This window comes from Acanthochromis polyacanthus, chromosome 13 (assembly GCF_021347895.1).
Source record: "Acanthochromis polyacanthus isolate Apoly-LR-REF ecotype Palm Island chromosome 13, KAUST_Apoly_ChrSc, whole genome shotgun sequence".
Taxonomy (NCBI): domain Eukaryota; kingdom Metazoa; phylum Chordata; class Actinopteri; family Pomacentridae; genus Acanthochromis; species Acanthochromis polyacanthus.
In genome coordinates this window covers 14,179,608-14,193,116 of record NC_067125.1, presented here as the reverse complement: position 1 = coordinate 14,193,116, position 13,509 = coordinate 14,179,608, and the positions used below count along the sequence as shown (strand labels likewise).

The 13,509-nt window shown below is 38.4% G+C and overlaps 1 protein-coding gene across 1 annotated transcript; it reads left to right on the top strand.

Annotated features, from left to right (window-relative positions):
- The first annotated feature begins 967 nt into the window (after positions 1-967).
- rbm7 (RNA binding motif protein 7) lies at positions 968-10,384 on the top strand. The gene is made up of 5 exons (XM_022190345.2): positions 968-1,174; positions 1,496-1,658; positions 4,942-5,017; positions 9,097-9,187; positions 9,418-10,384. The coding sequence occupies exons 1-5, from the start codon at positions 1,082-1,084 to the stop codon at positions 9,760-9,762; spliced, it is 768 nt and encodes a 255-aa protein (XP_022046037.1). The 5' UTR covers positions 968-1,081; the 3' UTR covers positions 9,763-10,384.
- The last annotated feature ends 3,125 nt before the right edge of the window (positions 10,385-13,509 follow it).

Below are 13,509 nucleotides of genomic sequence, written 5' to 3'. Positions count from 1 at the left end.
CAAATTCACCATCAAGGAAATTTAAAGATGCTAGTTGTCCTAAAATTACGGCTGATGTGCCATCCCTGTTTCTCTCACTTAAGCTAAACCATGCCAGAATCTGTGAGGATGTTTCCCAGGCATGAAGGAGAAAATCATTACAGTTTAAATTGATCTAATTAATATGGGGGACGGACACCGTGGCTCATCTGATTAGGATGGGAGTAAAGCCTCTCATGCTGCTCGCTTGACCTCCACACTGAACGCTGTCGCCAGCATCAGAAGCACTCGGTTCCTTGAGCCACTGACCCAATGTGTGCCACAGACTGGCAGTCACAGAGGAGATGAATGACTTCATTAGCGAAAATGGTGAAAAATCCCATCTGGGCTTACTGAAGCCAGATATATTACTGTGAACTAGGCCTACCACAGATTTGAAATAGGCACAAAGAAAATAATTTTAAAATAATGTAAACCATTCAGTGCAGAGAACGGGGAAAAAGTAGGAATGTGTGGAAATGTAAAGCAACAATCATCGTCTGTGGAGACTATTTATTTGTCTTTGTAGGCCAGTAATGATGCTGTTTTATCACAGAAATTTTGATTTGGCAGACAATGTTACTTTCATAGTAACATTTGCGCATTTCCTGACAAGACAAGACAAAAGTCCTATCTGAGGGCGTGATACAAAAAAAATAAGTTGAACATGTAAGACTAAAACATAATTTAAAAATCTTAAACAAAACTAAAAAATCAGCTCTCCTGGTGTGTTTTACTAAGATTACTGTGGTAGATTAGAAAATAAACTAAAATGTTAATTTTAAAAACATAAATGTAAGATCTCTACATTGCAAAAATCTCTGATCCACCCATTTTGTTGCAGTTTTTCCAAGCTGATACAGAAATGGCGAATATTTTCACCGCGTATTGATATATTTTTGTGTCGTAAAACAACCACTGGTCACCACGACGGAAGCTCAAGTATGACGGCATTTCACTTTACGGCAAAGAAGGCCTTCTGTTGATGTCGCAGTAGAGCGCCTTTTATGCTAAACGTTAGCACCCGTATTGGTAGGAGAGTGTTGTTGTTTGCTCAAATACAATGGGGATAGAGAACGAAGCGGACCGGACGCTCTTCATAAGAAATCTAGATGCAAGAGTGACGGAGGAACTTTTGTTCGAGCTGTTTTTGCAGGTGCTGTTCTTAATAACGTTACACTGTGTTGTTAGCATAACACACGTAGCGGCTAGCCAACGGTAGTGCTAACAAACAGAAAGCGTTGGAGAGTTAAAGTAACTCAAACATGCTACCGTTGGAAGTGTTTGTTATTTTTTTCTTAATGAATATGTCTCCTTTATATGTATTGTGAATGTTTTGCTTGTTGTGCAAACGCCGTACATAGTGTCAAGCAGTATTGGTTCACAGTACAGTAGCTAACTAAGCTAGCTAGGTAGCTGTCGTTAGCTTCAGTTGTCGGGTACAGGTTTAAGTATAACTTACTGATTGCTTTCTCAGGGAGGGCCTCTTATCAAAACTAAAATTCCAAAAGACGCGGACGGGAAGCAGAAAACGTTTGGTTTCGCCGTTTACAAACATGAAGTGTCCGTGCCTTACGCCATGGAGCTGCTCAACGGGACGTCGCTGTACGGGAGAACTATCCATGTGCAGTTCAGATCCGGTGAGCAAACTTTGTTGTTTTTGTGTGATGAACAGTCTTACAGTTGATCACACACATTTTAACAGGCTTATAAGATGTTGATATAACCGGGTTACACATTATTGGTGTGTCACCAGTTTCTATATGCCAGGTATGATGCATGTACTCGAGTCACGGAATCTTTATAAATTCCTTAGATTTAAAAAAAAAAAAAAAATTTTCTTGTGGTTCATGCTTAACAAGATTTTTACCCAGTTTGCCCACTCTGTTTATATTCCATAACAACTTCAGCTTGGTTAAGAGTCTTATGATTCTGGGGATATGTATATGTATGTGTGTGTGTGTATAGTATATTTATGCTAAGAATAGTCAGGGTTAGTAATCCTGTTTCTACTGACTTTCTGGGCTTTTCTCAATTCGTGCTGGTTAATTAAGTTTTAGAAGAAGCAGTGACAACCTTGGTGATTTGTTTAAAACCACCCTACAATGTTCTACAAACAAACACTTAGCAGTCTGCAAGTTTGTGTGACCATATTTACTTTCTGATTGTGAAACTGCCCTCACTGCCAGTAACTCAACAACACAAATTGACACATCAATACTAACTGAATCAATGTAAAGCAGCACTACTATTTTATGTTGCAGTGTATTGCATTATTATTCATTTTTAACCTTATTCATGCAAGTGTAAGCTTACATTGCTGTGTTTTTTTACACCATATGAACAAAGCAAACAAAAACAGACCTTTTTTCACATTTTGCAAAAAAAAAACAAATAGCTGCATTAATAATCTGTTTTATGGACATTCAAGTTTGCGTGGCAGATGAACCCACAGCAAGCTTTTAGATATTAGTTTTGAGTTCTTAGTGGAGACTCCTTGAACCTCTTTTGAAGAAAATAATGTGTTGTACATGTGATTTGATGGGTCAGTTTGTAAAGTGGTGTAATTTATAATGGTAGATTGAAATGCTTGAGGCTGAGCCAAGAGCCAGTTAAAGAGACATGTCACATCTTGTAGGTTCTGGTTTATGCTTTTAACACTTGCCATGGTTAATTGCGGTTGTTTAAAGATAATTCAAATGTTCTTTTTATGTAACATAACCAGTAATTTCAGTTGTTAAAACAGAATTGGTGTTTGTAATTTTCTCATATTTGCTAATTGATTAAATATAAGTAACAGGGCTGCACATTTTTTTCAAATATTAATCTCAGTCACAATTTTGGCTACTTACATCAAACAAACACGATTGGCTGTGATAATGACTTTGAAAATGACAGATCTGCTCATGTAAAACTGCTGCATATCAGATCAAGCATTTCCTAAACTACCAGCCAACTACCAGGCAGTGAACAACATGTTTTGGCTTCTCTTATGGGGAACTTTCATTCTACTACGCTGCACCCCTGCAGTGGCTGTCCATGTAAAGCATCCCCAGATGTTCTGACTGCATACCAGAGTATAATGGTAATACAAAACACAGATCAGATGGGAAAAGAAAAGTCAAAAATCTGGATCAAAAATTAAAGTGATTTTCATCTGCCATTTGGAAGCAGATGTAGGGGAAGTGATAAGAACATTTTATATGCAAGACGTGCATGAGGCTTGTGTCTGTGCTGCCAAGAAACACAACTAACTTGTTCAACAACCTGTTAAATAAAAATGACACACACACAAACACAAACTGCAGTACAATGGAAAGTGCATGAAGTTCTGCAGAATAGCTTTGGTAATGTCATCTTTCTGATTTCCCATCTTAGTCAAGTATCAGCTCAGACATCCATAACTGCAGTGTCACGTTGTTCTGCAAGCCCTCTTTTGAATACATTTTTTGGGAAAAATATACTATTTATATTTTGCATCTAAATGATGTGTCCTGAATAAAGATCAACCTTCTTTCAATGCAAAGATTTGTACAATATTAGGAATATAGCCCGACAGAGACATGAAAACAGCGCTCTATTTAAACGTGAAAGTGAAATTAAAATATTTTGTTCCCCAAATTAATGAATGATCATGATCTCAGTGTTGATTAAATTATTTCTGATTGTCACTTTGACCTTAATGAGTAAGGACAGAGCATACAGTGTTCTAGTGCAACTATATGACTACTAAGTGTACTATCAGGCTTTTGGTAACATTAAAAAAAACGTAAAAAATAAATGTTATTAGATATGAACCATCACATGGGGAGTTAACAGCAGAAACCTATTGAAATATAACAATTATCGTCTTTTTATTTTCTCGTATTGCCTTAATGCCTTTAAAGAAAGACTATAATGTTTTCTATTGAGCATGTCCGTTTTTTGAGATAGAAGACAAACTACTTCTCTCCAATTAAGCTGTTTATTTTGTAAATATCAGTGTCTCAGAAGAGTCTTGTACAAGGACCTTTTCTGTTTGAAGCAGCCTTCCAGAAAAGGATAAAGTCTGATATGAACAGAATGTTTTATTCAGTATGGTGAAATGTGATTGGTTATAAAACACAATCATATAATTAAAACATTGAAATATGATTGGGTAAAAGTGAGGATAAACCGTGGTTTAGACTTGGTTCTCCCATTAGTTGGTGCACAGATATGTCCATATCTCTTGGCACGGGATTTATCCGATCCCCGTTAGCCGCACCCTGTAAAACGAACCCTCCTGCAAACTTCTTCTCGCTCTTTACCAATTTCTCTGTTAGCTGTGATGTGATGCAGCTGCTGGTGGTATCTCATAGGGAGGATTATTATGGTTTTCTCCCTTAGACAACCTTGAGTTAGCAGTTTGAGTATAATTAGTGGTTACATTATAAGGAAATAGGAAGGTGCCGTGTGTCAAGGCCAAAACTCTGTGCCAGTGTGTGTGTGTGTGTGTGTGCATGAAAACAATCTTTGTACTGATGTGTGTGTGCAGCTGTAACTTTCCAGCTTGACTTGTCTGTATCCATCGTGTATTTAACCCTTCAGAGCCTAGAGTTAATGCTCTCTCTCTGTTCAGGTCAACACAACTCATACATTAATTACACAACAAATGATTAGTAATATCAATATTGTATTGCTCATATGTGATATCAAAGAAATAAATCCCAACAGTTCATGTGAAGTACATTACAGAACATTAAAACTTCTCCTGACAATCTTCAACTGTCAGTAATAATACTGTTGTTTTTCTAAAGCATACCAATTCTAAATGGTTTCTTCCTTATTTCAGTGTGACATTTTAAAAGGCAGATTTTGTACTTGCACGGTATGTGTGGCAGTTATTTTTAAAGTTGCATTGTTATCTCTTGTCCTCATGAGCTTTGTTTTCCCCCATCATAGGTAGCAGTCATAGCAGCAGTCCAGGGAACTCACAGAGTTCAAGTCCTGCAAATACTCCGAATCCCCATGGCCAGAGGTAAGGAGGTGTTGGAAACACCTCATCTAGCAGCGTTGGACACTACCATGAGCTTTAGTAGCATTACAGTAGATAGTCTGCCTCTCAGGCTTCACTTATGGACTGGGTGTACACAAATATCATCATTTGTTTTTAGAATCACAATTACATATGTGTAGGAGTAGCAGAGAAAATAAATGACATGCATGAATTAACATTTTTATCATTTATTTATGTTAAAAAAAATTAAAACATGCAAATGTGTTTGATTATTCCTAGTGCTTACAGTAAAGCATTCCAATGATGACCTGTTTCTCAAGTATAACAACATATTAAAAAAATGTTCATACAAACAAGTATGACACATTCAGATTGATCAAAGTCAAACATCAAACTCAGCAGAGCAATTTCACCTTTAGAGCTGCAGAACGTGACGCTGACTTTGTCTTTTATTGTCAACACATAGACAACACAGCCATCTTATCTCAGTACACTTCATTGGAATTACAGTTGAACAAAGTGAGCAGGGCCTTGGTTTTTGCATTCAATGGGCACCAAAGTTAAATATATTGTATTAGTGAGAAGACTAATTAAAACATGTAGTTTGTGTAAACACATGTGCTAGCAAACATAGTAGAGTGCCTGCCAGCTTTCAAGACTAACTCAGCTGCAGCTGATAACAACTTGTGCACTGTCAAAATGTTCTGAGTGGAGGTCACGTTCTCAAAGTTTTGTTCCAGGAGCGCAAATGTGTTGACACAAAGACAGTTCTGTCATAGTTTGGATCGCATGGCAGACTTTAACAAAGGAATTGTCATCCTGAAGCAAACGACGTGCTCTATAAAGTTTGTGACAACACATATACCAGTATACCTCTATGGTAGGCACGTGTACCCCTCTGACTTTCATATACAGCTTAAAATGTGGCTCTATCTTAGACCTCTTTTGAATAAACTGCTGTGTTGCTTTGTCATTCTGTCGTCTCAGATTTGACCAAGAAAGTCTATGTCATATCTTTAATCTTGATTTTGTTTCCAAGAAGGTGCAGCTAAATTGGTTCAGTTTGATTTGAACAAAAGTAGCTCATAGTGCACAGAACATTTATTGAGCTGTTGTGGCACACGTACCGCCACAGCAATAGTTGTAGCTAGATGCAAACACCTGGGCAGATGAAAGGGGACTGCTTTCTGTTTTTCATGTTCTTCGTTATGAATGCGATTGTGTAAAACATTGGGTAAGACATTAGGTAATTTGTTTCAACATAGTTTTTTTCACAGGTGTAAAAGACACTGCTTAAAAGATGCACCAAACATTTCTTACAGTCAAAGAGAGTTGCAATATATCATGGCAAAAATGTGTCAGTATTGTGTATAATAATGCATTTTAATAACTGCAAACTGATTCTGTTGGACAGTGACATCTACTTTGTCAGTAATGCTGTGCTACTGTGTGTTTGTAGCTGGTATTAGACTTTGTGTGTGTTCCTAATGCTCCCAAAAGGACTTCTCCCATGTTGAATATTACTTTGTAGGTTTTTCATTCTTTTGGCAGTCCCATCTGCACTAAAATTAGACGTCTGGCAAAATACGGTGCATTTAATAGGATCTGGCTGGTCTGTATTTAAACTTATAGAAGAAAGAGTGTGCAACCCTTTCCATATTTCATGCCAGATTTCATGCTGCAGCGTCTGTTTAGGGCGTTTGCTGGACAACTTGGAACTATTAGTCTTAGATTTAAATTGGGCAGTAGCTAACCAGTTTAATGTATATATATTATGGCTGCAAGTCTGTCATTTTGTGGTGCTTAAATTATGTCAACTTTTTCTGTCAGAGACATAGAATTGTAAAATGTGCTGCTTTAGTCCTTTTGGACAACACATTTCATACTTATGCGGGAGGTTAGGATCTAAGTATTTCATACATGCACATGTGGACTCTTGTGGACTTGACTGGATGAACAAGTTTACATCACCGAAACCCTAGCCAACTCTGTAGTGTATTTGCGGATGCGAACACTGGCCTAAGTAGCACAGATAATCATAATGTAACAGCCAACTGAAGTCTCAGTCTAATGTAGTACTCATTTGTATGGGTGTCATTGCTTATTTTTTATATATTTTGTTTTGTTCTTTTAAGCAACAGAAGTTTGCAAATTGGATTATACAGACACTTTCTGTGGTTGGAATTTTGTTCAATGCTGCAGTGCTTGTTAGTGCTAGACCTATGATGTCTTTTAAGTCCCATATGGTGAAAATCCATTTTTGATGCATTTTATATGCCTTGAAGACATGGAGGCGTGCAATAATAGCTGTGAGAATATGAAGACTAGATGACCTCCCAGCTTTACAAGCCTGTTAGAATGTATTCAGTTGGTAAGCCCAAACCAAGTAGTTGATAGTTCCCAGTTAATAATTAGTATAATACTGCTGCTGCTTGCCATTTGGGCAAATCTGAATGACCAAGTTGTTTTACTTTCTCATGCTGCCTCTGTTAACTTTAAAATGTCTCGGTCATGAGTAAAGCACGGTGACTGCTGGCTCTGAAAGTGAACACAATTGTCTTAATGCACTCCGAGCATCTGAGGAACTGCACACCCAGTGGATTTCTATTATTCACTTCAGTATCAGAACAGCAGTGGCACATTGCACAGCTAATGTGATTATTAGCTTTACTTGCATGCTGAAGGGTGAGAGTTTGATGGAAATTGTAAAACCAAGAGACAGTCACAAGTTGTGGAAACTTTTAAGACTGATATGAAAGCAACAAACAGACTCTGGGTTACTGTTGGGTTTCAGTGCAACCTAAACTCAACTGATGTCTATATGTGTTTGCTTTGCTCCTGTTTACATATACTGCCTGTTCACATTTACGTATTTTTCATAACAGCTATGAAATAGAGACTGAAATGTAACCCCTTTAAGACAATATGCTAACTGTCAGTCACAGCTCTGTGCCATTTGACTACTGATTTAATAACCACGATGTTGTCTGACAAATTGAAAAATTCAACAAAATTTCCATGTAAACTGGTTCCTCAAAGAGAAGGTAACAATACATTGCAATGACTTTAATAATCCTCGACGGTAAATTCAGTTGTCTGGTCTCATCTGTTTACTTTTGAAGAAATAGTCTGATTGCTGATGGCAAGAAAGATTTTCTGAATCTTTCAGTCCCACAGCGCAGGGATAGGAGCCGTCCACCGATGTTTTGTTTTTCACTGAGGCAAATGTGAAGTGGATGATCCAGGTTTGTCAGAATGACCTCCATCTTTCTAAGTACCTGTCTCTCCACCTCATCCTCTGTGTTCAATTTCATTCCAACCACAGAGCCAGCTTTTTTAAAATCAGTTTGTTCAGACACCTTGCATTAGATTAGGTTTGAAGCAATAGAAAGTCCTGTGTCACACACTTATTCATGTCTGTCAGCTCTCATGCAGTAAACTGTGATGTCAGTCACAGATGCAGAGAGAGTCTTCTTCCTGATGGGGGCAAGGACGGCCGCAGTTCAACTGCGTTTATAGCTGCAGACACTAAAACAGCTTTTTCATGAGCCATCCTTCAGTATTTGAGCTGAAAAAAAATCTAAGACATTCTCTGAACATGTGAGACTTTCTTATTTTGCTGAAAAGGACAGAATATAAGACTGCACTCATATAATATAAAGTTGTTAAATTCAAAGTTCCCCTGAACAAAGCACTGTGCCCTCGCAGAGTAGTTTCAGTTTAGTTTTCTTTCACTTTTCTTTCAGTTTAGTTTCTTTTTTTCTGTCAGCCTACTAACTTTACTGTAAACCTGTTTTTTTGGCAACTCTAAATTCAATACGATAGAAAATAGGAACCACAATGTTCTGTCCCCTCCTTATGAGGGCCTCCCTGCCTCTTAGAGAATCACAATAAAAAAAAACACAGACTTGTCATTTTTCAGGAGTATTGCCCTCCGTGTTAGTCCTATTGCTTGCTTGATGTTTGTTCTTTAAAAAATAGGTTTCAGAAGGTCAAAGTGTGAATTACAGTATTAAATTTTGAAGGTGTTGTTGAGCGACATTAGTTGTTCTTTCCTTTCATAAGACAGTGTTTAACAATGGTTTGCTTTACTTCTACAGAGGCCCTGTCCAGTTGAGTTCTCCACCGTACACCCCTTCCCAAATGCAGAGGCCCTTTTCAACTGCTGACAATCTACAGAAGCATGCCATGGTAAAATTTATCTGCCTTTTACCATATCAAAACCCTGCTGACAGAATTCATAGTCCTTATTTGGGATAAGCTGTATGAAGTCATGCTTTTTGCTTGTTTTTAGATAAAAAATGTGCCTCAGTTCCTTATAATTATAATGAAGAAATGTATATGATGTACATAGAAGCTTTTGGCCTCAGTGAATCATATCAAACACGGGTCCTGTTACTTGTCTTCTGCTTCACCTACAGATGAACAACATGATGTGGCAGCTCCAGCAGTTGAATGGCGGCTTCTCTAAACCTATGCAGTGGCAGACACCTGCAGGTGGAAATTCTGGCGGAGGTGGCTCAAGGCAACACGACAGTAATCCCTATCGACATCATTCATCCCAGATGAACAGCGGTAGCAGAGGCCAGCGCTACACGGACGAGTCGGGTTCTGGCCGTCATCAGCAGCACGGCCACGGGAGAGACGGCTACCACCAGAACGACAGGAGCAGCAACCGCCACCACGACAGCAGAGGTGGCAGCCGACATTATGACGATAGGGGTGGCAACCGCGGCTACCAGGATAATAGATGGCGACGATACTGAGACATGTACAAGATTTGTGTAAAGACTTTTGTTCTTCATAAGTTTGTGGGACATTTTCTAAAGATCATGAGTTACATTGACAAAATGATGCTGTATACTCAGGTTGTTTGTACATGATCTTATTAGCTTGAAGATTTATTATCTCATGCCTAAAAGCCATTTTTTGTTTACTTTTAAGGCGTTTTTAAATTTATACACTTGGGTCATGTGAGCTTTTTCTCACAGATGTTGAAAATAATTTGTGGGGTGGGATTGTAGTATTGTGATGAGAGCAAAGGTAAATATCGGACGTGATTGTCAGTCATTTTTGGACAATAGAAAAAAATGTATTTAAAATTGATTTGAATATTGGACACTTTTTATGTTATTTGTAAATGGTGCTCTCTGAATTTTAAAGATTTGTCAGGTACTTCGCAAAAAAAAAACAAAAACAATTTTCAGCAAAAGATTCCACCAGCAACAGTTTTACTGCAACAGAGCAGCAACCTTTCTTACTGTTAGATCTGTTTACTTTGCTCTTTCCAAAAATGGGCTTTGTTTTATTATTATTTTTTATTCTGATCTGTAAAGCAAACAGTTTTAAAATGTACATTTTCATTATTATAAAGCTCCTTTCATTTGATTGTTGCCTTGTCTTTCATCTGGCCGTAAAGCAGATGCCTGGAGTCTTGGCTGCGCACCATGAATGCTATTTACAGCTCTTTGTGTATGTGACCAAGTTAACTAAGTGAGCTATTGTATGTTGATGCTACATGCTGTAATGCATGCACACATGGCCTTATCTGCACCTATAAATGGACCACGTGTAACTAATATGCTTGTGCAGCGGGTTAAGAAGTAATCTACAGGTGGCGCCACACGCATCCTTTCATTGAATCAATTAAGATGTTAAATATAACTGAGCCACACGATCAGCTCCTACATTTGACCTTTCTATTTACGATGCTTTCATGTCTTTACATGGATTTGACACTCACTCTGTTCACTTGACAACATGCAATTAAGGCTGATTTCTTGTTAACCAGGGTGGAACACTGCGATCTCGTGTTCTTGTTGCTCTTCTCACCACTTGGCGAATGGCTCTTGTTTTGTTCAGTTTGCAGATGTGACAGAAGCAGGCTATTGTCCCATCCTAGAATTAGCAGCACTTTGATCCTGAACCTCTCATGTTGCGATCGGCCTTTCGGCATTGCTGCCCCAGTCAGAGTCTCTGTACAGGCTTGCTTCTAACAAAGTGATGATCAAATCCTTTAATGTCTGTGCTGAGGTCATAATCTACCCTTCCGAAAGTGCTTATGCCTCTAACAGCGGCTCCTGCGCACTATCGACAACCATATCCCTCAATAAATCTCCCGGTGTCCAAAAGTGGAGCTGCATTTGCACCCTCAGAACTAAGCCCTGTGCAGTGTCTGATTGCATCCTGATGCTCCCGAATCGCTCTAATAGAGAGTATCCTCTGTTCGGTGTCAGTACTAGGAAGGCCCTTATTACGCTCCTGGCTGGAGCATAACTCTTTTAATTGGTTGATCTGCCTGGCGTCTCTAGCTCTGGAGCGGGCGGATTAGAGAGGCCACTCGGTAGCCGCTGCTGTGTGGACTTATATAGAAGCGTGTCTCCTGAAATGATCCACTTCCAAACACCCGGAGACCCCCTCCTTTCCCCTTCCCCTCCCTTGTAGCAGCCCCGCAGCGCGGACCACAAGTGACAAGATGCCTGCGGCCGTGATTCCGGCCCCACCTCAGGTTGTTGGGTTCATTTGAGCCACGGTAACCAGGCCTAACTCACCATATTCTGTCTTTTTAAACGAATCTTAATTGCCTGTAAATTATGAGAAAAAAAACCAAACAAACTAGTGCAATCATTTAGCTCAACCCCGCACATTATAGGCAGTTAAGTTGTCACAAACAGTGGCGTAAGTAGTTCTATTCTTGCTTTACGCACTCTCCACCGGCAGCTTTAAAAACGAGATGTTCTCCGCAGACAGCTCTGCAGCAGTTGTTCGCATCTCCTCTTTGATCAAGCCATCAAATCTCTAAAAAGAAGCCGAGCTTTCCCCTGCAGAGCTCCCACATTTCCTCCTCCATAATCCTCCACACTTTGAACACGGCGGCTTCGCAGACGCAAGTCGCCAGCGAATTCCATTTATTTCCAGTTTGTGGGCACGATTGTTCCCCCTCTTAAGACAACGAATTGCAAAGTTTTGTACTTGAAACTCTTTCTGCACCGGGGATTCATCCCTCTGCTGTTCATTTTACTTCAATGTCAGCGCGTAAAATGTTTCAAAAAAGTACAGCAAGCACTTTAAAAACAATACATTCTCTTCAAATAAATATCCGAAGTATGTTTTATAAAAAAGAATAGGTTTACATATAGTGTTTTTGCGTATTATAAATATCTTTAAAAGGCTGTATTGTAGAAAATAAAGTGTGAAAATCCTATTTTAAAAAAAAGTCTCTCGGGGGTGTGGGAAGGTTGTGTAAAGTGAGCAGAACGTGCGGATGTGTGATGAAGCTTTTTTTTCCTCCTATTAATGTGACACTGATCAGCCCGGTGCCGACACTGATCCTACATTTTACTTAAAGCCTGTCTGATATGACTGACATTCAGGCCTTTTCTTCAAGAGTTTCAACCCTTAGTCCAACTTTTGGGACAAACAAAACACTTGGATAAAAATGACTGGAGTTTGTCCTGTTATTTAGCGGTATTTTATTTGAGATATACTGTGCATTTGCGCGTTTTATTTTGCGTTAATTCGTGCCATGAGTGCGCACACAATGGCTCGTGAACCACAAATGAATCGTTAGACTTCTAAAAACAGTGACCAACTTTTTGTTCTTTTATAAACAGTTTTGATTTAGCTCTCTGCTTGTTTATTAGTCATGCTGTTTCGTCAAGAAATTCCAGTTGTGCAACAACAATAATTATTACGTGTATAATAATTATACATGTTATCATTATTAAGTAATTATAGCAGGGTGGTAATACCAAAAATAATAACAAACCGAATCCTTTTTTAAGAAAAGGACCGTTATTTTAAAAAACGAATCATGTATAACTAAGAACAATAAAAAATGCTATTTAAGTGTTGATAACCAAAGAAATTGACAAAGCCGACACACTTACATCCTAAGCTTTACTCAAAAATAGTTTGAAGTGTTGACTCTCTTAACACAGGATACAACCCTCTAAATGTATACAAACGGTATAAGAGAAGAAAAGAAAAGAAAAAAGTTTATCGACCCTCCGTTTTAAATCGCTTGTAATGCACTTTCAGTTTGAGTTTAAAGTCAAAACATTAATTTATTTAGTTTGTGTACTGTACGTCTTAAACAAACTAAGAATAAAATAATTAAGACGAGAAGAAAATAAGTTGAACACTGGTTAGTCAATACCGAAAGACAACGAGGCATTTGAAACACAGACGCGATGTTTGTGAACTTGAAATAAACTACAGCCACAGACCTCTTTGAATAATAATATTAGATTTGAAGTAGTCTATATTAGTTTAGATGTGGGATTTTGATTATGACAGTTTTGATTCTGAAAATAGGACCTAACTTGGACGAAAGAAAGAATTTTTAGATTAAGAAATTGTGCGTCATTTGGAAAAATAATCCCATGGAGATACAAGTTTATGTGTTTTTGCTTCTTCTTCTTCTTTTTTTTTTTTTTTGGTGAGACGCGTTTGGGAGGTGGCCATGTGTATGTACAGTATATGAGATTGTAAGAGAGAGAAAGAGAGAGAGC

What these genes read in the sequence shown, in the direction of transcription:
- rbm7 (XM_022190345.2), top strand. Translation starts at nt 1,082, where the DNA reads ATGGGGATAGAGAACGAAGCGGACCGGACGCTCTTCATAAGAAATCTA. An exon ending in CCATGTGCAGTTCAGATCCG is followed by an intron (nt 1,659 to 4,941) that starts GTGAGCAAACTT and finishes CCCCCATCATAG; the next exon opens with GTAGCAGTCATAGCAGCAGT. An exon ending in CCGAATCCCCATGGCCAGAG is followed by an intron (nt 5,018 to 9,096) that starts GTAAGGAGGTGT and finishes TTACTTCTACAG; the next exon opens with AGGCCCTGTCCAGTTGAGTT.